A 27,416-nucleotide genomic window follows, 5' to 3' on the forward strand; every position below is an offset into this window, starting at 1 on the left:
AAAATGTTCTGCGTACCGTTGTTTGACACCTTCTCCCTCTCTTCAATCCCCAGGGATAGAAAACGACCCCGTGAGTTTATCGATGCTGATTTTTCGGAAAGGTGAGCCTGTCTCATTTTTTATATCCTAATTCTGAGAATGCCGCCCTGTACAAAATGAGCTCAGCCGAGTCTGCGGCGCCCCTGTCCTCCTGCAGCCATTATTAGATGGGCTTTCAACTCCCTAGTCTCCCCCTGCACGTGCATGACCTCTGGTCAGAAGGTCATGACCTCGCCTACCAGGGCCTCATTCAGTCCCTTTTGTCCTAGCAGGGGCTGAAATGACACGTCGAGTTAAATACAAACGTACTCTGCATCAAACGGGAATGGGATGTATGTTTTTTGTCTTGCCGAAAAGATCTGCATCTTTTACGGGTTCTGAAGTCAAGGCTTTGTTTTTCACGCCTGTATGACATTTATTTCTAAGCAATATCACATCGGCTCAAACCATTCACTAGTTTATCAGCTGAAAAACAATAACAAAGCGGCTAGATCCATACACCCGTTTTGATTTTATTTTCGTGTATGAAGTCATTTTATGAGAAATGTGTTGTGTTGTAAGTATTTTAATGTCCTGTTGTTTATGGGACTATCACCAATAAATTTTTTACAGTATATGTTAAGCCAGCAAAGGCATTAGCTTTTCTATATCTAAGGAGTTTAGAGAAAGGCATGAGATCCACTTGTGTATATTGTCTAACATAGTGATCTATAGGAATTACACTGTATAGGACTGGGCCACTTGGGATTTTTAGAGACATCTAAGAACTTAGAAGATAACATGCATAATGCAAGTATTTGTGTTGTCCAGTTTAGAAATCTACATAGATTACAGTGTACAGGACCAGCCCACTTGGGCTTGATTGATAAAACTTTTAACAGCAATCAGAAATTGACAGAGAAAACACAAAAATATATAAATGTAAATATGTAGATAGGAATGACAAAATATAATGGAGTGGACGACTTTACAGGTTGTACATTCTCTAAAGCAATGTTTATTTTCACCCTTGCGTGAACAGTTAGGTCCGAGAAAGGCAAGTGAATTAAGGGTACGGTTCCAATTGGGGAGATAATTATAGATTTACAAGTGTGGAGTGACAGCCTACAAAGGTGGTCTCTAGCTGTTGATAACATGCATTAATGAATTGAAAAGCATTTGAGATGGCGATTGTTTTGAGAGATTAGTGGGTTAACATGTTCTAGTGTATGCATTCTTTATCATTCTGATATGGCAGCATTTTGCACAGGGTGTTTTGTCCTTCTTTTATGTTTAAGAAGTATATATGACACTATGGATAAAGTGCAAAAGTCATGTGATCAAGGCCGCATAGTTGGCCGAAATGCATTATTTTTTAAGTAAAACCCTTTTTTCCTTTCCATCTGAGTGAGAGTTTTTCTAATAGCGTGAAAATGGGATATATATATATATATATATTACCTACTGGGGATAGGTAGTTATAGTCTGTAACTCTTCCCATAGAAGAAGCGTTTTTTTGTTGCTAATAACTTTGGTGCTGTTTGATGAATCTTCACAAAATTTTCAAAACTTGTACGCTAATTAGTTTAGCTGCTGTCTGGGAAGTTTTGGGGTGATTCATCAAGCGGGGCTGAGAAAAAGAGGGGTCCCAAAATACTTTTGCCCCGTGTTATGTCTAGGGGGATTTTCCAGTTTTCGAACTCGACTACAGCCTGAACCGCTTAACAAATTTACACCAAATTTAGCAGAAAAATAGATCTTGGTCTGGATGATCTCTTTTTGTTATTTGGTGTAAATCTGTTCATTAGTTTTGGAGTAATTAAAGGAAATCAAATATAGATATCTAGGGATGCCAATCCCCTCGCTGGCTGCAACCTGGAAGGACTGTTGCGCCACAAGTTAGTTTTTTAACATTGGTATAACTATAAGTCTAACTATAACTGCTGAATTTCTACAATTTTGTATGGGTAAAATGCCAACCTAACTATAATGTCCCTGTAACTTTTCTCACTGACTATATATATATATATATATATATATATATACGCACAGTATCCGATTCACACAAATACGCCTGGACACAACAGAAGTTGCTCAACGTGCTTTAATGGAGGGTTCTAGGGTTCTCTCCAATGAGTTTCCCAGCCGGGCCTTGATCACGGGTAAAATGGTGTTTCGCCCACCACCCCATAAATGTGTAAACAGCATGAAACATGGAAGAGAGACAAACACGAAAAGTCCCTAAGCATAGATAAAGAACAATTACCACTTGGAGATCTGCAAACATGGGTGCCATCTTATAATGCATATAAATACTTCATGCTGACATATAAGAGCTTAAAAAAATAGTCAGTGTGTCTCAAGGAATTCTCCAACAGAGAACCCTTGGCAGAAACAATAGGTCTCCCTGCTGGGTTCTTGGTATCCTTGTGTAACTTGGGGAGCAGATATCAAATGTCAATCCTAGGTTTATCACATTTTAGAAATGAATATTCCTCCTATTCGATCATGCCCTTATCTCTCCAATCTATGAGCATCTCAAAATATGTTGACTCCGCTCTTCTGCAAACAGCCCTACTAGAAATCTCATAGCAGCAATTAACTGCCATATGGCGTTTGCCCTCATTCAAGTACTGTTCTTTGACTGTATGTCTACATTGCCACCTTTTTAGCAAATGACCCACATGGGCAAGACCTTACTTTATTTATCAGATTAATTTAATTTTATGATGGTATTACCTCATGCATATCGCAAACGGATATGATGATTTACTAACTTTCTTATTGTTAGTCATGGCCTCAGTATAACATTATTTTAAGTAGTATTTATTGCTGTTATATTGTTTGGACATTGTCAGACACCTTGAGTATATGTGGTGACACTCATGAGTGATGCGCTGTTGATTAATTATGTATATGATGCAGTCAACTCGCTAAAACTGTTTTAGAATCAGGTGCAATCATATGAAGTATTAAGGTGCGGGATGATTTCCATATTTATTAGTATCAATGAATTATGTATATGCATTTATAAGATGGCACCCATGTTTGCATATCTCCAGGTGGTGATTTTATTTGTCCTTTATTTATGTTTATAGATTTTTCATGCTTGTCCCTCATCCATGTTTTATGCTGTTTACATATTTATAAGGTGGTGGGCGAATCGCTATTTTACCCGTGATCAAGGCCCGGCTGAGCCAAAAAACATTGGGGAGAAGCATCCATTAAATTACGTTGAGCAGCCTCTGCTGTGACCAGGCGTATCTATGTGAATCTGATACTATGCGTTTATGTTGGTTTATGTTGGATGGGTTGCAGGACCCATGCTGTATTGAGCTTAGGTGCATCAGCAATGTTTGTGTGTGTGTGCGTGTGTGTGTATATGTATATGTGTGTGTGTGTGTGTGTGTGTGTGTGTGTGTGTGTGTGTATATATATATATATATATATATATATATATATATATATATATATATATAATGTTTGATGGCATGTGTAGCTGTAGATACACATTCTTTGTGTTGGGCTCAGAGTGTTAAAAGTTGTTTTTCTTCGAAGAAAGTTTTCGAGTCACGGGATTGATTGACTCCTCCTCTTGGTAATACTGCCCATGGGCATCGAGCCCTTTGTTAGATTGTTGTCTTTTCCGCCGTCGGGTTCGGACGTGTTTCCTCTCACTGCGGTACATCTCGGTTCAGTAGCTTCTGAACTTTATTCTAACTTTTTATAAAACGTCGTTATAGTTTCGATCGCTTTTCCACTCTTATATTCAATCCAGTTTCTATAGTCAGGATCGTTTTCAAGTCCGTAGGGGTGACCTCGCTCTTCTTGGGCCCACTTTGACACATTGTAGCTGAACAATGATAGGCTGAAGGAATGGACTCCATTTCAGTTCTGTCCTCAGTGTCACGCCAAATTTCCCTGCACCAATCATCATTTGGTGTGCAAACTGTGCCTGTCTCCGGAACACAGAAACGAGACCTGCGATGCTTGTAAATGGTTTTGACCCAAAAAGACTCTCTGGGACCGAAGAGCGTGTGGAATGGAATGGCATCCAAGTTGTCAATCCAGTTTCTATAGTCAGGATCGTTTTCAAGTCCGTAGGGGCGACCTCGCTCTTCTTGGGCCCACTTTGACACATTGTAGCTGAACAATGATAGGCTGAAGGAATGGACTCCATTTCAGTACTGTCCTCAGTGTCACGCCAAATTTCCCTGCACCAATCAGCATTTGGTGTGCAAACTGTGCCTGTCTCCGGAACACAGAAACAAGACCTGCGACGCTTGTAAATCGTTTTGACCCAAAAAGACTCTCTGGGACCGAAGAGCGCGTGGAATGGAATGGCATCCAATTTGTCAGAACACACACCCGACATCTTTGAAGAAGAGCATGCGCAAGAAGAGGTTGGACAGCAAGAAGCCCTCTCCATTGAAGATTCAGATTTGGATCGAGTTTCTGATGCGGACAGTCAATCTATCCCACTGGCGCAGTACGTGAGTACATCAGCCCCATCACACCAAACAAAGACAATTAAAAAGACTTCTGCATTGTTCTTTGGTCCTCCACTGCCTTCGGCCATGGTCGGAACCGAAAAAAACCTTTGGATGACCAACCTTCGGGTTCGGCACTGAAACAAAAGCCCAAGGTGCATTCGGCATATACCAAACAGCCTGCTACATCTGTTTCGGTACCAAGTCGAAAATCAAACTTTTCCATCTCGGAGCCCAAAACAAAAAATAATAGCATTTTCGAAGCCAACATTTTCTGTCGGAGTCAAGCATTCCGTATTGAAACCTTCTGGATTGAAAACTGCCAGTAGTAAACATTCTGCAACTACTGAGGAATCATCTGAAATACAACCCATATTAAAGGTTATGGACGCTAAACAGCGCAAACTTCACATACAGAAGGAAACAGGAAGGATCATAGCCTCTCCTCTTCCAACAATTAAAAAAAAACAAAAAAACTTACATTTCAAGAGACTTTGGATGCTGGGCCTCCACCTATCAAACTCTTGAAACAAAAGGCTACGCAACAACCTCAGCCTTCACCACCACATTCTCCTTCCCTTCCTTCATTCTAGCCCACCACCACCTTCACCTACACATTCAGCACAGTTCTCTTCACAGGCATCATCCACATCACCACATAGGGATGCTTTAAGTGATCCTCAAGAAGAGGTAGACCCATGGGATATATATAACCCTGATCCCATTCTCCCTAATTACCAGATTTATACCCAGCAATGCCATCTCCCCTTGAAGATACCACTGCCTATAATCAAGTAATAACCAGGGTAGATGTGTATCATAAGGTACAATTACATACAGATCCCATTGAGGGCGATTTTCTATTTAATACTTTCACATCTACACATAAAGAGTACCAGTGCCTCCGTATGCTTCCAGGCATGCTTAGACATGCTGAAGACATTTTAAAAGAACCAGTAAAAGTCTACAGGAGGTGCTTCTCCCCCATATCAAGAAAGTAGAAAACTTGACGCAGCAGGTAAATGAGTGGCTCCTCAAGCTGCCAACAGCTGGAGGATTGCATATTCCCAGGCACCCCTAGCAAGGTATGATATGGCCCATTGGGATCAGATCAGGGGCGGCTCCTCCAGGAGGGCGGAGGAGCGTTGCCCCCTGTGCTAGCAGCGACAGCTGCAAAACCTAAAAAAGAAAAGGATAATAAACTTCATTTATTATCCTTTTCTTTTAAAGGGGCAGGGGCACGGGGTGACGAGCAGTGAGGGGGAGTGCACAGCACCCCCCCTCACTGTGCATGTATGTTTGGCCGTCTGTCTCGGGCCGGCCGAACATACATGCGCAGTGTGCTCTCTCCTGGAGAGAGCCTGCACAGGATCCCAGTCTGCCTGGGAGCGCCCTGGGTGGGCTCTCCCAGCCAATCCTGACACTGCTTTGAGCAGCGTCAGGATTGACGCAGGGCAGGCTTGGGAGCCTGTGCCTGCAGCGAGATGGAGAGTAGTGGCAAGGTAAGTGTTTTTTTAATTTTTTTATTTAATTTATTTTAATGTTTATTCCCCCCAGCAAGGGGAGTCAACACAGGCATAATTATCAGGAGACATGTATGGCTAAGAGCTTCAGGATTTAAGCCCAAGATACAGCAGGTTGTATTAAACATGCCCTTCGATAAGGAACATTTATTCGGGCCAGAGGTTCATAACACCATAGACAAGCTTAAAAAGGACTCAGAGACAGCTAAAGCTATGGATGCATTATATACCACACCCACTAGGGGCACTTTTTGTAGGCCACAATATAGGAGTGGTTTCAGACCATCAACCAAAGAGCCATCCACTTCACAACAAAAACAAGGGCCACACTTCTATAACAGAGGTTTATTCAGAGGCTCTTACAAAGGATCTAGTTATAGAGGAAGAGGTAAATCATCTGCTCCCAGGGGTTCCTCAACAAAACATTGACTTCTTCCAAATCTTCACAGCTCATACAGCCCCTGTGGGAAGAAGAGTGGTAAATTTTGGGCCACAATAATACAACCTCACCACAGATCAATGGGTTCTATCAATTATCCAACATAACTTTTGTCTAGAACGCATCTCTACTCTACCAAACATTGCCCCTCATTCACACACACTTACTCAGGAGCATCTCACTCTATTAAAACAGGAGGGTACAATCACTATTACTCAAAGGAGCCATGGAGGTAGTATCTATATTCCAACAGGGTTCCGGAGTATATTCACTATACTTCCTGATACCAAAGAAAGAGGGTACTCTAAGACCAATTTTAGATCTCATACCCCTCAATCTATAAATGCTTTCAGAACACTTTCATATGGTCACTATACAAGATGTCATCCCCCTATTACAAAAACAGGATTACATGACAGCATTAGACCGCAAAGATGCTTATTTCCACATTCCCATACATCTAGCACATCAAAAATATCTAAGATTTGTCATCGCCGGAAAGCACTACCAATTCAAAGTGCTACCATTTGTAGTAACAATAGCACAAGGGTATTCACCAAATGCTTAGCAGTGGTTGCAGCATTCCTCAGAAGACAACACATACACGTCTTCCCATATCTAGACGACTGTCTCATAAAGGCCGGTACTATTCAAATTTGTCAACAACATACTCAATATACCATAGATATCCTACATAGTCTAGGATTCACAATCAATTACCACAAATTTCACCTTCAACCATCACAGATACAACCGTATCTAGGAGCAATTCTGAACACTCATTCAGGATTAGCATATCCAAACCCAATAAGGATTCAAGCATTTCACAATCTCATATCTCAACTACAGTACAACCACACTCATACAGTAAAGCTAGTAATTAAACTATTGGGAATGGTGGCTTCATGTATAGCCATAGTTCCCAATGCAATACTGCACATGACACCACTACAGCAGTGCCTCTCCCAACAATGGTCTCAGTCACAGGGTCAAATTCAGGATCAAGTGTTGTTGGACCGCCAGACTCAACGCTTTCTGCAGTGGTGGAATTACACCAACCTATCAAAGGGGCGGCCCTTTCAGGACCCTGTGCCTCAGACTACAATCACAACAGATGTATCACTGATAGGTTGGGAAGCTCATCTCAACAACCTTACTATACAAGGGGAATGGGACTCAATCCAACAGACTTATCATATAAACTACTTGGAATTCCTAGCATTATTCCTAGCACTTTTAAGACACAAATTACACACAAGATAGTGTTAACACAGACAGACAGTATGACCACAATGTATTATCTGCAATAACGGGGGGGTCACACTCGCCTCAGTTGTCCCTTTTAGCACAGACCGTTTGGAAGTGGGCGATTCACAATCTCATTAAATTAGTGGTAGGGTATCTTCCAGGGATACACAATCAACTAGCGGACCTTTTAAGCAGGACGCAGCAACAAGTCTACAAATGGTAATTTCACCCACAAGTGATCCAACAAAACTTCCAAATGTGAAGAACCCCAGACATAGACCTTTTCGCCACAAAAGAAAACACAAAATGCCAAAGCTTCACATCCAGGTACCCACACAACCAATCCAAAGGCAATGATCTATGGATGAATTGGTCAGGGATATTTGCTTATGCTTTTCCACCTCTCTCACCAATTCCATCTCTGATAGTAAAGATGAAACAAACCTCAATTACTATGATACTCATAGCTCCCACATGGGCACGTCAACATTGGCACATTGGACCTGTCAGTGGTACCATATCACAAGCTGCCAAACAGACCAGATTTGTTGACTCAAATGGGAGGCTAAATCAGACACCCAAATCCCAGCACACTCCACCTGGCGATTTGGCTCCTGAAGTCATAGAGTTTGGCTATCTACAACTTCCATCTGAATGTATGGATATTCTAAAAGAAGCACGCAAACCCACAACTAGACAATGTCATGCAGCTCAATGGAAACGTTTTGTCTACTATTGTCAACCCAAAAATATTGATCCTCTTAAAGCTTCAGTACAGGATATCATCTGCTATCTGCTACACTTACAAAAAAGCATATTTGGCATATTCATCTATTAGGTTTCATTTAACAGCTATAGTTGCTTACTTTCAAAATAGACAACATATTTCCATGTTTAGGATTCCAGTTTTAAAGGCCTTTAGGGAAGGAGGTCTTAAAAGAGTTATTCCACCTAGAGTTTCTCCAGCCCCTGTGTGGAATGTTAACATTGTACTCTCAAGACTTATGGCTCCACCATTTGAACCCATGCATTCATGTACTCTGCAGTTTCTATCATGGAAGGTTGCTTTCTTAGTAGCAATTACTTCTTTAAGAAGAGTTAGCGAAATTCAAGTGTTCACTTTAGAAGAACCTTTCTTTCAAATCCATAAAGATAAATTAGTTCTTAAAACAAATCCAAAATTCCTACCAAAGTTACTTTCACCTCTTCACATTAATTAGTCAGTGGAATTGCCAGTCTTCTTTCCACAGCCAGATTCAGTTGCTGAAAGAGTTCTTCACATACTTAATGTTAAAAGAGCTCTCATGTACTATATAGACAGAACAAAACATTTCAGAAAATCCCAAAAACTCTTTGTGGCATTTTCAAAACCTCACAAAGGTAATCCTATTTCAGAAAATGGATTAGCTAGATGGATAGTGAAATGTATTCAAACTTGCTATCTTAAAGCTAAAAGACTCCTAAAACACATTCCACTAGGAAAAAAGGTGCTTCAATGGCATTCTTCGGGAATTTACCAATGTGAATACAATGTGCGGCACACCTAACAACAACATTGATTGTATCAAAGAACTACATGAGTAGCCTAGAGAAAATCAAAATGTCCATTATTTTTTATTACGTGTGTTGAAACATCCAGTTCAATTCACAGATCGAAGAATTTTTTCTTCAAATATTCCAAAACATCTTCAAGAAAGTATAACACAAGCCAACACGTGTTTCGTCATGGGAAATTCTTGTTCAAATCCCGAACGACTTCTTCAGGGCTCCCGACTAGTAGGATTAACCATCTTTTTAAGTCATCTAGATTATTCATTGAAATAGTCTCGTAAGCATTTTGTAGACCGAACTCCTTTTGTTCCGAGTCCAAATCCTAGTAGTTAATGTATTTCGTATCCCACACGCAATCGACTACAAAATGATGAATATTAAGTGTGTGATTGTATAACACACTATCAGATCATTTTCTTATAGAATCGCAGAGTACGCACAATCCAACAGAGAAGCGGTGCCGCGAGTGCGCGAACCCAATGGGAATTTACCAATGGCAGACATATGTAAAGCTGCCACATGGTCTACACCGCATTCATTTACTAAACATTACTGTGTGGATGTATTATCTCGCCAACATGCAAATGTTGGACAGGCAGTGCTTACAACACTATTTCAAACTACTCCAACTCATACAGGCTAACCACCGATAATTTTGGGAGGGGACTTCTTTACAGTTTATGCAAAGCATGTGTATCTACAGTTACACATGTTATCGAACTGCAAATGTTACTTACCCAGTAGACATCTGTTTGTGGCATGTTGTGCTATAGATTCACATGCGCCCTCCCTCCTCCCCAGGAGCCTGTAGCCATTGTAGTACAATATATTGTAAATATAACTATAGATGGCAGACTTATGCAAAACATGTGAATCTACAGCACAACATGCCACGAACAGATGTCTATTGGGTAAGTAACATTTTCCATATATGTGTGTGTGTGTGTGTGTGTGTGTATATATATATATATATTTATATATATAGGTTGATATATATAAATATATATATACATACACACACACACACACACACACACTAGTTAGGCAAAAAAGAGCACTTTTTTTAAATAGAAAGTGTCATGGTGATTTGTCAAACGGGGCCAAATATATATATATAAATATATATATATCTATATATATATATATATATATCTTTATACCCGTTTGACGAATCTCCATGAAACGTTAAAGAAGTGCTCTTTTTTGCCCAGTTTGTGCATGGTAAATTTCAGAGTGGTCTGTCAAGCAGAGGCCAGGAAGAAAGGGAGGTTCCCAAAACATGAAATCCCCATGCATTTTCTATAGATTTCTTTAGGCAGGGCTACAGCAAAAACTGCTGAACAGAATTACATCAAATTTGGCAGGATACTAGATCTTGGTCCACAGATTGTGCTTTTTGTGATCTGGTGTAAATCCATTAAGTCATTTTTGAGAAATGAAGGTTAAAAAATGTGAATATCTGGTAGTTGAGTTAGAGAGAGACTCACTGGAGACCCTTGAACCCAAATTTTAAAAAATAGAGCGTTCCAATTGGCTCAGGGAGCTTTTTTCTCTTGGGCCTTCCCGCTCTTGTGGTAGTCAGGTTCCCATGTAAGTCATCACCATGATTGGCTGCCAGCAGCATGAGAACAATTTTTCTGGCAGCCATTGCAGGACTTAGGGACTTAGTCCCCTGTCCTGAACTTTAAAGAAATAATATATATATATATATACATACATACATACATACATACACACATACACAGGGTAGAGATACCTTTCCCCCCATGACCTGAGAGACCCCTCCTAGGGCCAAATAAAAAAACCAGCAGAAAAAAAAAATGGCAGCCCAGGGCCCTATTGTTTAGTTAAGGGTAGAGTTGCATGGCCCCTAACCTGAGCTGTATTTGGCTTCAGGAACCCCATCCCATGGGGCCTGATTTAATAAATATGGGAAAGTGGCAGTGCAGCCTCCCTCTCAGAGCCAGATTCGGCCCGGGGACCCCATCCCCTGGGGCCCAATTGTTTGTTAAGGGGATGGCAGCTGCAGGAGCCCTCCCCTAGGCTTTCAAGGGCCCTGGGAACCCCATCCATCAGGGACATCACTTTTTGAAAAAAGGAAGGGAGCCAAGAGGCCCCCATGCCTGAGCTGTTTTGGCACAGGCGACCCCATACCCTGGGGTCCATTCACTTGCTGTGTCCAGGGGAGCCCATCCCCAGGACACAGCATTTTCACTGCCTGCAGTGGCTGGAAAACTTGTGGTTGCTCCCAGCGAGCACAAGCTTTTAAAATCCTCCTGTTGGCCTAGAGCAGCCTTGAGATCTCTTTCCCTACCCGCACTGATGCGGGCAGGGAAACAGATTGCCAATATGTAATTTATAGTTAGGACTTAGTCACCATAGAAAATTGAGTTTTTGGTTTGCCACTAAGTTTAGCATCATTTGACAACATTTTCCAAACTAACATTTATTCACCACAGCCTCTTCCTGTAATGTTTCGGGGTAATCAGTCAAGTGGAGGTCGAGAAAAAGGGAGTGGGGGTCCCAGAAATGCAAATTCTCCATGCAATTTCAGCAGAGAATTTTAGAGACCTCCACCCCCAAAACAGCTGAACAGAATTACACCAAATTTGGCTGAAAGTTAGCTCTTTACACAGAAAGTTTGTTTTCTGTGATTTGGTATATATTTGTTTAATATTATGGACAATTGGGCTGAAATTCAGAAATTCAATCCTTCTGATTAACTGAGGGGGCAAGTGCTCTAACTGGCTGGCCACAACATGGAAAGAAATGTTGTGGTGGGCATTACAGAACATGAGCACTTAGTCCATACCCTGAAAAGATTTTGGGGAAAAGGTGACAAGGGGGCAAGGTGGGTATACACTGACCCCATAGGCCATGGTGCGGGTGGGGGGAGGGAGTGGGGGTTTGGGGGGGATGTCATTCCAGAGGTACTCCCCTTGGTCTTAAAATTATATATATTTTTTAAAATGTCATGGAAGTCCCAAAGGACTGACCGACAATTGTTTTTGTTTTTTTTAAATGAGACATCACATTTTATATTTTGGAACCCACTGATGAGTCAGAACCTGGAGATAAGCACAGTTAACTAATGAATTCATTAATAAATGAAGGGAGAGAGGGGACTGTGCCTGCGAGTCCCTCTCCCTGAGCACCCCCTAGTGCCCAATGGATTGCTATCCCAGGGGCTCCATTCCCCGGAAATGAGTCAGGGAAACTTTCCTTTGCTCCAGCCAGAGGGAGCCACAGAAAACGCTGCCCAGAAGGAGCAGTGAGTGTTTGGTGCCCGCTCCCTACAGCCGATGACACTGTGGCTGTATGTGGGGGAGACAGTGGGGAGCTGAGGACATAGGGCTATCCCCAGAGGCCCAAATATTGAAATAAAAAGTGGGTTTCTCTGGTGGGACGGGGCACCCCAAAATGTAAGGGAGAAAAATAAAAAAGAATAATAAATGAGCGGCCAAAGTCCTGGCCAAAGATCCACCATAATGTCCATCATGTGGAAATTTACATATTTTTGTGGTTTGTGATGTCCCAATCTTTCCAGTGTGTCACCAACTTTCAAGAAAAGTGTAGTGACTGAGGCGGCTGCAAGTAGAAAACTTTTTTTAAAGTAACCTTAATTTCCAAGGTCTATAGACGGTGACCCCAGGAAAAGTTAATAACATTATGTAAATATTTTAAGCTTTCCCTGAGCTGGAGCTTTTGCTCTTCAGCTAAGGATTTCAGGGACACTTGTGGCTGATCTTATCACTGTATTTTGTGGCCTGAGCAGTATTTATGGTTGTTGATGTAAACAATGAGCTTACCTACATATATTGATGTGGTGACCCCTTGAAAAAAACAGTAGGCTTGCCTTGTGTGGTCAACCTTTAACAAAGCCAATAGGGTTATTTGTATAATGATGAGATGATCCCTTGACAAAGCCAGTAGGCTTGTTTTCATATAATGATGACCACTTGGCAAAGCCAATAGTTTTGCCTTGTATATTAATCTGGTCACCTTTTGACAAAGCTAATAGGATTGCCATTTATATATTGATGTGGTGACCCCTTGAGTAAGCCAGTAGACTTGCATTATTTAAAATAACACCCCTTTTATATTGTGATGAGCGCTTTCATTGGCTGGTTATGCTAGGGGTTGACTGCTTGTGGGCTTGTGTGTGTGTGGCACTAACATCCCGTCGTGGCCAAAGGTGATTTCCAGTGGGGGTTGGCCACATGCGGGGTTGGGCGCAGGGCCTGGACACAGGCCAGACCCTTAGACCTAAACCCAAAAGTGCATGGCCAAAAGTTGTGTGCGGCTGGAAATATTCATAGTTGGGTATTGTAATAAAATCTTACTTTTCATTTTTTTTTTTTTTTTTTTAAATCAAATTCACTGGAAAAAAACAAAGATTAAAATAGCATTATAGTTTGGTGAAAATGTCAGTTAAAATGTAAAATTTTAAGCAAAAAAAAAAAAAACACTGAAATTCACCAGTTATGGTTAACTCAAGGAATTATAACTTGCACCCTTGCCATGCCCTGTTTATAATCTCACATATCATAACATCCAGAACATTTTTATGACATAATTGATAACATCAGTGATGACAATTGAAATAACATCCTAGGTGACATCACTGTGGTTGGTAATGACACAAGTAGTAAGGTCACTATAACTTAAGCCCTTGCTATGCACTGCTAATTACCCCACATTTTTCATCACCTATGATATTTTCTATGACATCATTGATAATATCACTGCAACGTTTGCACTGAAATTATTGATAAGAAAACTGTGCGTGGTGCAGTGTAGGTTATAGTTACCTTAGGGCGCAAGTTCTAGTTAATAGAGCTAACTAAAACTGGTGAATTTCAGTGGTTTTGTACATTAAAAAGTTATGTTGTCACTGAAATTCTCACCAAACTGTAACTTTACTTTAACCTTTGCTTTTACAGTACATTTATTTTTAATGCAAAGTCACTATCATACCTAACTATATCATCACATATATTTATGTGTGTACTAGGGCATTTAAAGAAACAACTTAAATTGGAAACTTTTTTTAAACTTTTAAAAGCACGCTGTCAGGCCTTTTTCAGTTATAAATCTTTGATTCAATATTGAAGTTGAGAATGTCGACCTACAAACTTATTACATCCACTGCATCGCATACCACTGCATCCTCAAGGCAAATAAATAGTTATCTTTACCACAATCTTCTTTTCTCAAGCTACTATGCGGAGTACTGGTTAGCTTGATCGATTGGATGCAATAAGTTTTTGTGCATTATCACACAAGCAATGTAGTGTGGGGTTACCACACAAACTCCCTGACGTTTGTCCTTTCATAAAGATTGTTTGCATAACCCTCATTTAAATATGGTTACACTTTGTTAACATCTAAAAATCCTCCCAACAGATGCTTACAATAGTGATAGAACTCACTAATCCAGATTACACATGTTAAATGCACTTTTGTTTGTGGAATGGGAAATTCTTCAAGTGAGCCAGTGGTGGCAGAATGTGTTTCCCATCTTCAAAAATGTCTCTCCTAAACAGTACTGAACATTTGAAGGCATGGGGATCTTGGAAGGTGAGATTGAGAAAAGAGATTTCTATGAGTTTTATGTAATGATGTTTAAAGGACCACAGGTGTGATGTGATGATTCCCTCCTGAAGCCAGTAAAGTGTACTGTAAGATTAACAAGCATTTACAATGCAATGGGTCTTGCGTTTGCTCGAGTTAGAGCTATTAGTATAGTAAATTCCTAACTGGACTTTTCTTGCCATATAAATTAAAAGTGAAAAGTAAAACAGTTGACATAAACGAGCTGATTCAAAGTGCCACGGCCACCAAGACTTTGAGCGCGAAGGTGAGACACAAAAGAAAAAAAGACGCTTGCTCGCAGTCAAAAGTATTGGCAAATATGCAATTATCCATGTAATGGGGCCCGTGGCAAAGGCGGTAACAAAACTGCTTGAAGGAGGAACAAACATGAAGCATTTAGCGATGATAAAGGATTTTTGAAAGGCAATCCCATGAACGAGTGATAGAGGTAGGTGTGTGGTGGGCATGGTTAAAAGCCCACAGATAGATTACAACAGGCCAGAGTGCTTGCGCTCGACCATAAAAAGGCCACAGGCTTAAGATATGTTATCCTCAGTAGATATAATTACCAGTTTGAAATGATCCCTGTATTACATAAGGCTGCAAGTGACAGCAAGACATTAAGGGCCAGATGTAGCAAAGGTTTTTACCCATTCTGTGTCTACGGGAAAACGTGTTTGTACATATGGCCCTAAGTTAGTATTGATGTTGGCCAACGAATTTGCAAAATATGTTCATGTTGATCTCTCACTATAACATAATAAGTTCTGTCTTCTCCATCAAGTTGAAAAACTTCGAATATTCGTTACCTGCGACCCACCGAACATCACTTTTTCTACAGATATGCAGACTCTGTCTGCTTAAGTTCACTGACATTTTTAAAAAAGCATCTGAATCTTGGCCAAGGCAGGTAACCTGTTGTTAGTGGTTTCTACTGCAGCTGACTGCATAGCGAAGTTACAGCGTGAACAGTGACACAAAGCAGAAAGGCCTGCGCAATGCTGAATCTTCTGAAAAAGGCAGGATTTACAAGGTATCATTAAAAGACACTGTTCATTATGGGAAATCCGTTTAGAGGTGTACTTAACTGCTGTTTCCTTCTAGAGAAAAAATGCTGAGAGTCTTGAGTCTCGTGAATAAAATGAGGATGACCACATCAAATGCAGGGTGGTATGCTGTAGTGTGTAGCCCCATCTCTCTTCTGTGCTTTTAGAGCTAGGGATATCCTATCAGACGGGCTGTGTTTGCTGGATCCTTAGGGACATCATGCAAGAGCACATCCTCTTTGTGCTTTTCAATGCATATGTGTACCACACAAACCAGATGCTGGCGTAAAAACGTGTGCATGTGTATGGCACATAACATGTCTGAGACAGACATATGAAGTCTGGATCTGTTGATTTCCAGAGTGGTGAGTTTACAACTGAAGAATGTTCAGATGTGGCATAGATAATTTATGCAGTCATTGAGCTATTCATGAGGTCATGCAATCCACCTAGCTGAAATGGATTCCATATGCTGCAAAGCAGATTCAGAATTGTATGTTATCTCCAGGCTCTCTTCTTCCCCCTTGCTAAATATGAGATATCTAAGCAGCTACCAAAGACCTCCAGCCACATCTAACTCGCTCCAAAATCATACACCCACATTTCATTGAATTAAATGTTGCCACCCAAAATATTGATGAACCAGAACACAGCACCACAAATAGTGACGTAAAGTGTATTGAATGACAGCAACAATAGTAAGTAAACACTATTACAGTAAAAAGCAGCCATAAAAACATTTTCTGTGCACCCATCCTCACTTGTTTTTAACTGAAATGCTAGAGTTGTACAAGAAACCGTGCCACAGAGAGGATTCTCATAAGTTCCTATGTTCTGGCAGGCCCAGAAGGATCACAAATCTTTCTGGAGGGGCTGATTTATAGTTTAGCGGAGAGGATACTCCGTCGCAAAGGAATTTTTCAACCTAAAAGTCCACCCACCTGATTTAAATATGTCAGCGATGGAGAATACACAATCTCTGTCACTGATATACTGCTCCGACGGCCCAATTGAGTAAGGGCCGAAGGGATTTTGGCCATTTAGCCACTGCCAGATTTAGTGTGGATGGTCGAATTGCTGGATTTTGCTCTTCAAACCACTGTGAAAAACCTGACTGCAAGGGCCGGTGACAATGTTTAAATGACCCCTACACCATAGGAGAAACTCCCATGGTGTGGGAGCCCTTAGTTTGTTTTCATTACTGAAAAACAAAATCCCACTTTGGGGGTTTGTTTTCGGGGAACAAATGTAAACGTTTGACGAAGGTTCCCGTCATTTGGATGGTGCTGCCTGTTACATCTGTAAGTCTTTGAGAGGAATCTGCGTGACAGCAGTCCCTGTCAGCGGTTAGAGGTGTCTCCGGGGCTGGCGGACATCTCTGAATTTGGAGTGTGGTTCCAAACTCTCAACCAGGCCAAGGTCCCTGATTTCAGTTATAACACACGAACTGTAATCACAATAAAACGTGTAACGTCAGCCATTATTATGACTCATGTGTTGTCTAACGAGGCTTTATCAAGGCAATAATTAAATAGCAACCGCCACTGAGTGTTCAGTATAGGCACCTCCAGTTCCCGTAAAGCCCAGAAGGTAGTAGAGTGATCGACCCTTGAGTCATAAATCCGGGACGCTAAATTTAAATGAAAAGTGTACCTGGCTAAGTTTAGGAGTTAATCAAAGTCAGCAGGGCCTGTCTAGCCGGATGCAGCAATGGAGTGGTGTATGGAAACACACTGAAGTCCCCAGACGCTGCCAGTGAAGCATGGGGTGGTGTTTGTAGTTCTTAAGTGAACATGCGCCAAAAGTTGATCTTTAAAAAGTAACCTGTGCATGCCGAGGATGGTTATTTCAGCCAGTGACAGGGCATCCTGCCCCTTGGTGCTGCGGGTGCTTCAAGACCCGGCATTTCTGCTAAACATTACATTGGTACCGTAGCATCTGCCCCGGTCTCTCCAGATCTTTTGTTCTTTGCTTGCTTTTGTCATCTGATTATAAGCGCACTGAAGCTACATTAGAGGCATTTTGTGATGTGTAGGAATTTCTATTTCTGCATTGTAACTATTCATACAATCAAAGATAAAGTGATTAATAATACAATTGAGAAACTGAGATTTCAGTGTAAAGCTACCTTTTCATGACTTGGATCTGTATATGGAGATAGTATCAGTGGATTCTTCTGACCGCTTGCACAATTGTGCTTTACGTTTCGGCCATGTTATGCGGGACTGCCACACTGGTTGTATTTATGTGATTATGTCTGATAAGTGTTAACAGGCTGGTTCATCTCTGTGGCTTGGGAATGTGGGTGCTCTGCCAGCCATTTCTGTGACTTATGACCGAGTACATGGGAAGCATGTTTGTATGTATGACTTTGCATGTGTTTTGTGAAATTTAGCTAGATAGTTCTACCTCTGTGTCCTGGGGCTATGAATGAATTGCAAGGTGTTTCTGTTACATGTCTTTGAGATGCATGTTTTAGGCCATCCGTTCTAATGATGTGTTGCTGGATTTTCAGTTGTGCACCCACTGGTCCTTCTGTTCTTTAAGTTGTTCAGTGCTTTAAATGGGCCGGTACAGGCACTTTTTTATTTTGAGAGGGACAGTACCTGCACTTCTTGGGAAAAACGTGATACTTGTAATTAGAGAGTACCTGCACTTCTATTTTTCCATCTCAGGTAGCTCTTGTTGGCTGTCTCTTTCTGACGCTCTCATAAGTCTAGTGGTGATCTAGAGCTGTGACCCAGGGCCATAGCTGCCGGCACTAGCCTCTCTTTATTGTATGGAAGAGGCATTGATTTTGTTAGTTCTGTTTGAGGGGTACTGGACACCACTGTTGCTGACATTACTTTATAAGCATGACCTCACAGTGTTTTAATTTCAGGGACATTGAATGCCTTTGAGAGGCTGCATTGGAATATGAGTGATGTGCTGTGCCCAACTTCAGCGCTCTGCAGTGCAAACACCCCTGAAGCACCCTCTTGCATGTTTGGCAAATCATGCGACTGTTTTTTCTGAATTAGCTTTCCCGAGAGTCTAGGAGGTGGAGAACTGCTTTTACAGCGACTCTGGCATTGTTGTGAATTTCTGGTGGCCCCAAAAGATGAACAGATAACGTAACTGAGGGTCTGGAAAATGTCTTCATTGCTTCATCTCCCTGGTTTCCCAGTGTATTCTCCAACCATAATGTGTGTTCCTCCAAAGCAGTGCACTCTCCCCATGATTATGTGGGCCTCATCATCTCCATTATCTTCTGCTCTATTCTCCACTCCATTATCCTCTGCTCTATTCTCCCCTCATACTTACATTGCTTGCCTCCTACTCCCTGTCCATCACTATGACTGCACAAAATCCCATCTGGAAAATGGGTCTTTGTCATCACCTCTTCATCTTCTTCCTCGTCCCATACATACTAAAATGAATTGACGGCTCCCGTTGACCTCTCAGCACACATTCATCCAAACCTCTTTCTTTGTTTGCTTCCTTTATAGAGGAAACACTCTTCCACTCTAAAAAATATCCCCACCCTTCTCCCTTCCTGTTTTCTTTTGGTGCCCATGTTCTTTGGTCTTCTTTCAATCTATTTGTGCAATGCTGCAGTGCTACATTGGCTCATTTATTTAAAAATGGTGCATTGCCTGGGTGATCAGGACAGCAGTGCTGTCAGCCTACTTCCATCATAATGGATTACTGTGGGTAGAACAAATGCATTCAGGTATCGAGTAGCTTTTTGACTAACTTATATTTTTGACCTTGTCGGTCTTTTGTGAGCAGTGCATCGGGCCGCTTGAAGCATGGGCTTGCTGACTGTCCATTGGGAGCATTGCATAGTTTGTTTGTTTTGGCCTCAATCTGTATTGCCAATGTTTCTTCAGGGAAATATGGAAAAAGCTATCAAAAGCAGGAGTTCCTTAACGGTAAATCTGTCTGCTAGTGGGTTTTTACTCATGTGGTTTAATTAGATTTTGTTTTTTTAGCGAGAGCTAACACTTCTGTGGTCTTTCCTCTGTAGAACCCTTCTGTTCTATTTAGACAGGCTGTTTTTGCTCCTTCCTCCTTTTGCTCTTGGTCATTAGCGCGATACACGAGGAAGAATTTACAGAAAAGTGTTATTCATACCCTGACTCTTCTTCCATGAAGAAGTAGGAGTATGGGTTCAGGAGATGCCTCCATAGGTTTGTTCACTCGACTTTGATATCAAGTGATCTTTCAAGCCACAGTTGAATCGCTATCAGATGCATATGACAAGCGTGGATATTTTTCTTCTTCCAATCACAGTGATTCCCCTGATAATTTGGATCATTCTCATTTCTTCTCCTTTCGTGTTTTCCTCTTGGTCATCCCTGGATAATGGCGATTATCTGCGTTTCCTGGGGTTACACTTTCTGCTAGGGGACCAAGGGGAGCTGCAGGCTGTGACTTTCCAATGTATCCTCCAACTTGCAGTTCCCTCAAGAGGAAGAACATCTGAGTACCAGTGAAGACAGATTTCGACATTTCCATAGACCACTGATTCCAAGGCTTCTGTTATAGCAGCAATTCAAGGCCTTTTTCAAAATGAACCCGAGCCATCCGAAAGGTCCACAATTTCTAATTTTATGGGAAGGCTCTCTCTATACCTTTGACTAAGGGAGACCTGGAGCTTCATCAGTCTTGGTCAGTTAACCTCTTGTAGCAAAGTTAACAGGACAGGCTGCTCTGATGACAGAGGGCATTGTCATTTTAGATCCTGTGATTTAGAAGGCAGAATGTGGTTAAATATAGCATATGTGGTGTTAATTCTTTAATGAGATTGTACATTTATTCTATGTATGCCTCTCGTCCTTGGTCAAACTCTTTCAATTCTTGGGTGCTGGTATCCACTTAGCAGGGGATTACTTTCAGCTGCTGTATTGCATGGAGATCTAGGCAATTTTTGTCTGACATTGCTTTCAACGGTGTGAGAGCCTCAGATATGTCTTAAAGTGATGTAGGTGCAGCCCATATGCAATTTCATCTCAGCGGATGGAAGGTGGATGTCTCGTAGGAGAACAGCCTTTTTCATGCAGCAGCTTTTTTTGAGAAGATTTTAAATTAGTCATTCACAAAGCAAAAACACAAGTGACATTTTCAAGAGAGAGAAGAAAGAGAGAGAGAGAAAGAAAGAAAGAAGGAAAGAAAGAAAAATAAATCCTCCAAGTGGTGTGATGCCTCTTACTCAGGTCCTACAAATAAAGTGAATTGGAAGTCTTGTTCCTGTCTGCTGGGATAATGGTTCCTTCGTAACCAGTTGGATGTTGTTGACCCTTGTTTTATGACCAATGGAGCAACCTAGTTTCTGATAATGGACCAACCTAGTTTCTGATAATGGACCAACCTAGTTTCTGACAAGTAAGTCCTAGAGATTTTTTGAAGGGGCTGTGTGATAGACTTTGGTTCAATATATCCAGGTTCTCATTTCACCCACTGTGTCTGGCCCAGGGATTCACTGAGAAGAGGACTTTGGAGGAGAACATTTCTTTTCTGGTACTAAAGAAGACCATTCTCCCGATGCCACCCCAGGAGAGAGGTATTGGCTGGTATTCAATAGTCTTCCTAGAGATTAACTGTTTGGGGAAATTCACAATGATGTTAGATTGGGGAATAAGTTATTTGTAACATCACATTTCACAATGAATATGCAGCTACCACATCTAATTTATTATCTGGAAAAGAGGCTTCTTGCCATAGATAGATCTACGGAATACATGTTTTCATGTCCCTATCAAAGACTTGTATCAGAGGTTTCTCAGATTTGCCGTGTGCAGACCATTGGCAATTCAGGGGGCATTTTAACTGAGGATGTCTGTAAGAGTATTCATGAATGCTTTTGCTCCAGTTACAACCTTTCTTCATAACAGTTTTTTCAGGATTCATCCTTACCAGGACGACCTTTTGATTGAGCCATCTTCACCTCCCCATGGTTTAAGAGAATTGAAAAATATAAAGCAAACTCTCCTAGATCTGGACCTTTTAATCCACTATTCTAAGTCTCATCTCTAGCCCACACAAAGCGAGGAATATAGTGGAGTCTTGTGTAGGACCAATGTAGGTGAAGTCTTTCTCCCACATGACGTGAGAGTCGTACTATTACTTCATCTCCACTGAGTGCTGGTAAAGACCAGTGCATGGTCAGGGAGAGGCTTCAGATCCAGGGGAGACCTGGTCAGTGGGGTAAATGGTGCCTCACCTTCTGTAGCATTGATCTCCTCTTTCAATGAACTATAAGAAATAGATTCCTGGCTCTGTGGACATTAGACACTGTCTACATGTGTTGTAGATTCCATCAACACAGGGTTTTCCATTCCAGGTCTAGTAGTCCTAACAGATGCCACAAGTTCTGTGGTGCTGGTTCCTGGAAGAAGCTCCTCATTTCGCCAACTGAAAAAATATCAATTGATGTTTAATTAGCTCATCAATACTTTGCAAACAATGTAAAGATTTTGTCTTTGGTGGTCTGAGTGAGCAGTGTGGTGACCAAGTCTTTTCTGAACTGTCAGTTCTGGGCTGTGCCAAGGACGTTGAATCTTCAAATATCTCATACACTCTCTTGGACAGAAGCAACTCTCCTGTCAATCAAACAAAAATCACAGTCAGGGGATAGACCATGTTCTAACAGATTGTCAAAGCTGCATATTCCCTTCATCTCGGAGATATTCTCTCAATCTACCTGTGTACCAACAGGCATGTTGTTTACTTTGGGTTCCAAGTGGAACCATTTGCAAATCGCCAGAATACACTTGTGTCCAATTCTTCTCAAGGTTGCTATATCCTCACGCATTAGGGACAAGTACTGTACTCTGCCCTTGGCACAAAACTCTGTTATACACCTTTTCTACATTCCCCCTCATTCCCAGGGGTTAGCCAAGATTTAGAGAGACAGGGCAGAGGTAGTTTTGGTTCTCTGCCATTTGCGAAAGAGATCTAGGTTCCCCTCCTTTGTCTGATGGATATAGAGAAGGATTGATTAATTCCCTTGACTCATTTCCCTCTACAACAGCCTCGGAGTCCACCCTTCCGTTTTCTCAGTTTGCAGTCTAGACGTTAAGAGATCACGGCTTATAAACCTTGGTTTGTCTTTGGCTGTTTATCTTTCCATGCAGTCATTTAGAAGGGAAACCATATAACCATTATTGCTCTTTATTTAGCAGATGCTGTCGACTGAATACCCTTTCCTGTGTCACCTCTGCTCTGGGTCCCATTTTGCAGTTTTCGCAGGAGGGATTTGAAAGAAACCTTTCAGTAGATACCTTCAGCTTTTAGATATCCAGGGGGTAATTCATCTGCTATGTAGTCCTTGTGTCATGTTAAGGGTTTTCATTTGTTGAGACCTGGAGCAAATAAGTCATTTTCTCCTTGGTTTTTCCCTTTATTTAATGCTTGTATTCAGGAACCACCTTATTGAACCCATGGAATAGGTGGCTATAAACGTTTTCTTTTTGGTAGAAATCAACCAAGTCCAGGAGAATAAGTGAATGCTAATCTATTCTCTGACAATATCTTCATTAAAGATTTTTTAGGCAGATTTTTTTCTAATATGACATCCATATCTCATTACCAATATTAATTCTTATTTGCACAGGGATGAAGGGATTGTGCTCCCCACTCTCAACCCAGACAATGCGGCAGAATCTAGAATGCAGCTTTTGCTGTGGTAATAGCAGTCAAGCTATACCTTCACTGATCCGGTGATAGTTTGTAAATGTTGGCATGACAAGAGGGCAGTGCAAGTCATCCCAATACATGCTGGCTCGCTGGGTTAATGTGGTGATTTCCTCAGCTCACCAAAACTTGGGGGCGTTTTTTTCCAGACAGCTCAGGCTCGGTCTGCTGAAGGCAAGTCTGTTTTCTGGGTGAATCTGCTGATACATCATTGACTGGCATGTGTAGGACAGTGGCTTAGACTTCACCTTTGGCTTTCATTTCTCATCACAAATGGAATATGGTTCAGGAGAATGAGTTGAATTTCGTTGTGTTGTACCAAAGCAGGTTGTCCTTGGGATAAGCGTTTGAGTACTTACGAGAGTGCAGGAGTTAAGCAGGTGTCTAGATCTCATTTAGTATGGAATAGGATGGCGAAGGAAAATTTAGAGCAATGAAAACGACCTGTAAGTAAGCCAAACGTTCTCCCCCGTATGCTGGCCTTTGCTAAAGAAAATCAATATATAACAATGAAGAATAACAAACACGCACAACTTAGGAAATGTATTAATTACCTTATTTCCAGTGTGGTATGTAAACCATTAAAAACAAAAAAAACCTGCAAGCAATGTATTTCTATGAAAGAAGAGCACAAAAACAGGCCTATGTTTTTCAAAGTTTAAGAAGGGAGTGTCCGACAGACTTATCAAATCAAAATGCAGATTTGAGTTGTGAGAGGTTATGGCGTAAAAAATGGTAATGGTGATTTTCTTTCTTCTAAGAATACTTATAGGGTGTTCTCTTCTCCAGTCTATAGGGCAGTTGGAAGTCCATCACAGGCTGTCTGCATAAACTTCATAACCCAATCAATTTGTATGGTCCCTTTCTGCCTTATGTGGCATTTGTTTCATTATTTTATACTGTGATAATCGTGTGATTGTTTTCTTGATCGATGTTTATTGTTACAGGGTGTGAAGTCAGGATCTGGAGATTCATTCACCACTTCAGGTCACTTGTCTTACTCAGTGCAGAGAATTAGAGCCACTTAACAACCACTGACATCCTGGACAGCCCCTTAAAGAGGTGAGAGGCTTACACAAACATGCCAACGTAACCCCTGCAATCCAAACTCTGGTTGGCAGGATAGGACCTGGCAGGGCTTCCTCAAAGACCATTTGCCTTTCAAAAAAGAACAGAATAGAGGAGAAAAAAACACTGGCCTGGGTAAAGGCAACCGATGGGCTTGGTCCTTCGGTGAGTGAGCCGCCATTCTTTGATTTGATATGAGGTGACGGCAGTGCTTACTTTGTAAAAATGTAAGTGCGAGGGCCCTCATCTGGAGGCCCCTGCAGCTTGCACCACACAGTGCCCCTGCACAGCACAACTATTAACCCTCACACCCTACAAGTGTGACAGTTCAGCCTTCTGCAGGCCCCCCAGGCTTTACATAAGTGGAATTACTATAATCTAAGCTAGAAAAGTGCCCACGGTCACAAATGTGATTGTAGAGCTCTTTTGTGAGCAAATATCATTATTGTCTTAGGAGCTGCTGTTCAGAGAAACATGGACTGCGAGGCATGTTGACCTGGGCATTGATTATACGGCATATTGATGGTAATACCCCATGATCTGACTTTAAGAAGTTGCATTGGTGCATCTCCATGCTTGTAGGCCACAGTGAACACTCAATATGCTTCCCCCAAATCAAAAGCTTTGTCTTTTTCGCATTTACTTTTATAAAATTATGTCTCATCCATTGCTGTATTGCTGATGGGCAGAAACTAGGCTATTACTTGACCAGATGGACAGTGAGTTGAGCATTGTCCTCTTAAGATTGTGCTTACACCCACTTATTGAAGGATGTTAGACAAAGAGTGTTCATACACATTGAAAGTCAGTTGTGATCAGGGGGATCCCTGAGTACTCAAGAGGCAGCGTGAGGATACACTTGGATTTGTGGTAGGACAGCTTTCCCACTTGTGTATGGCCTTCTGGCAAAGATTCAAACCACGGACACCCACAGACGATGAAGCAGGAGAGTATCGGCCACGGTGTGCGGTGTGCTGTAGGGATGTAGGAGGATCACGGCGGCCCCATCACCTTCAGTACCTTGAGTCCTTTTTGCCAAAGCACTAGCCATTTATGCCCCTTGCCCTAAGGGAAAACTTCATTGACACAGATCAGTTTTATGAGAATCCTGACTCCGAGGGCAGAGAGGGCCAGCTTGCTAGGCACGCGCAGAAGAGGACCCTTGTGCTCACCCTCATTCGCCCTCTCTGGGTCTCTCTCTTTCGCTCAGTATCTTGTGCTGATTAGAGAATAGAGAGACCAGTGTAAGATTTGTGGGAAATTAAGTTGCCAGAGTCGAGATATTGAATGGCAATGAGGATTTTAAAGAAATGTGTGGGGGGAGATGAGATTGCCCTTGTCACAGCGCATTAGCAGATGTGCAGTTGCACGTCGCTGTTGACTATGACAGGATGTCACCAGGGTGCCTCCATTTTGTCAGGCATCAGGCTGGCACATTATTCCGCTTTTACACCACTCTGTCAAAGTTGCTAATATGTTTAATGAACATTGTTTACGATTTAAAACGAGTTAATGAAAATAGCTAAAATAAACAATCAACCCGTTAACGTCTCTCTTTAGATAAATACCAGATAGTGTCCGCGGTACGTACCCTCTAGACCTCTGGGACTGGCCCCAGCTTCTCTTACTCCTTTCTTGCAAAATCTAAAATGAAAGTTAAATCACCAGATTTCTAGACATCACGAGGAACCTAGCGAGTGCACCTGACGTGATGTGAAGGCAGTGCCCCTCAGGTTGCTGGGAGAAATGCTCCTTTCACAGCCGCAGTGAACAATTACATTTTCCCGTTTTAGCAGCAGCTGCGTTTGCTGCCGAGTTAAGTGTGAAATGTCTTAATTATCGTTGGGCAGATGTACAACGCAATGGTGTAGGCTTCGTTTTCTGGCCGCCTTGCACCCTCCGGGTCGCTAAACAGTTACATTCTTCCGCAGGGGAAGTCGCTGCATCGGTTGCTCTTGGAGGGCTGCGGCTCATTGGGATTCCGCCGGCAGGTTCCCTCTCGTCAGCTGTGCTGGAGCCAAGGAGGCCGCTCATCACACGAAGCGGGCACTTGAAAGCCTCTGTGGCTCCTTCTTGTTGGCATTGCAGTCAGCGGGCGACGTGCAGTGCCCGGGTTACCGCTGTGCCCGCGACCAGCGCGCAGAGCGTTGCAACCCCTTTACCCAGTCACAGTGGCCACCACGGGGAGACATTAATGTGCGGCCTGGCATGGGCGGCTGTTGTGCCCCACAGGCCGGGTTCGCCTCACGCCGCAGTTGTGTGCGGCATCGGATGGGTCTGTGCGGCTCCAGGGGCCGTGGGTTCCTTGGCAGGCTCCGTGATTAGTAGGCCACAGTCCAAAGCGCTACCGGTCACAGCTATCCAAAGAAACCAACCCGTCTTTCTTCTTTTCTTGTGACCTGAGCGTTGCTAGGCAGTAGACGTGGCCTCCTCAGTTATGTCCTAAACGAGCGATCCTCGAGCCAAGCTGGCTTCAGTAACAAGCCCGGCCTCATTCCCACTCATAGGGGAGCATGCCAGCTTCGCCCAAAGTATGCAAGGGTATTTGGTGTGTGTCCTGGGCACTGCCATTCATCTCGAAAACCTCCATCTGCACCGAGCTAGGCTGCTGAATCTGCTCCTTTAAGTGTCTCTTGGCAGGGAGCCTGCAGGAACTGAACCCAATGAGCGACGCAATGGCCGCGGCTCGTCAGGTACGGAATGACACTGAAAAACTGCCAGCTGGCCTGGATACCAGGGACTCGAATCTGCTGGTAACCAT

General features: G+C 42.2%; 1 protein-coding gene across 6 annotated transcripts in view; it reads left to right on the forward strand.

Moving 5' to 3' along the window:
* The window catches only part of TFDP2 (transcription factor Dp-2), a 455,267-nt gene that overhangs the window by 205,824 nt on the left and 222,027 nt on the right, over nt 1–27,416 (forward strand). For 5 of the 6 annotated variants that reach the window (XM_069213927.1, XM_069213929.1, XM_069213930.1 and 2 more), the window contains one exon: nt 54–101. The exons of the other annotated variant lie outside the window; for it this stretch is intronic. In XM_069213927.1, coding sequence (XP_069070028.1) covers nt 54–101 — 48 coding nt within the window. The remainder of the gene's footprint in view (nt 1–53; nt 102–27,416) is intronic. 6 annotated transcript variants of the gene reach the window in all.

Source organism: Pleurodeles waltl, chromosome 11, assembly GCF_031143425.1.
Source record: "Pleurodeles waltl isolate 20211129_DDA chromosome 11, aPleWal1.hap1.20221129, whole genome shotgun sequence".
NCBI classification, from domain to species: Eukaryota; Metazoa; Chordata; class Amphibia; order Caudata; family Salamandridae; genus Pleurodeles; species Pleurodeles waltl.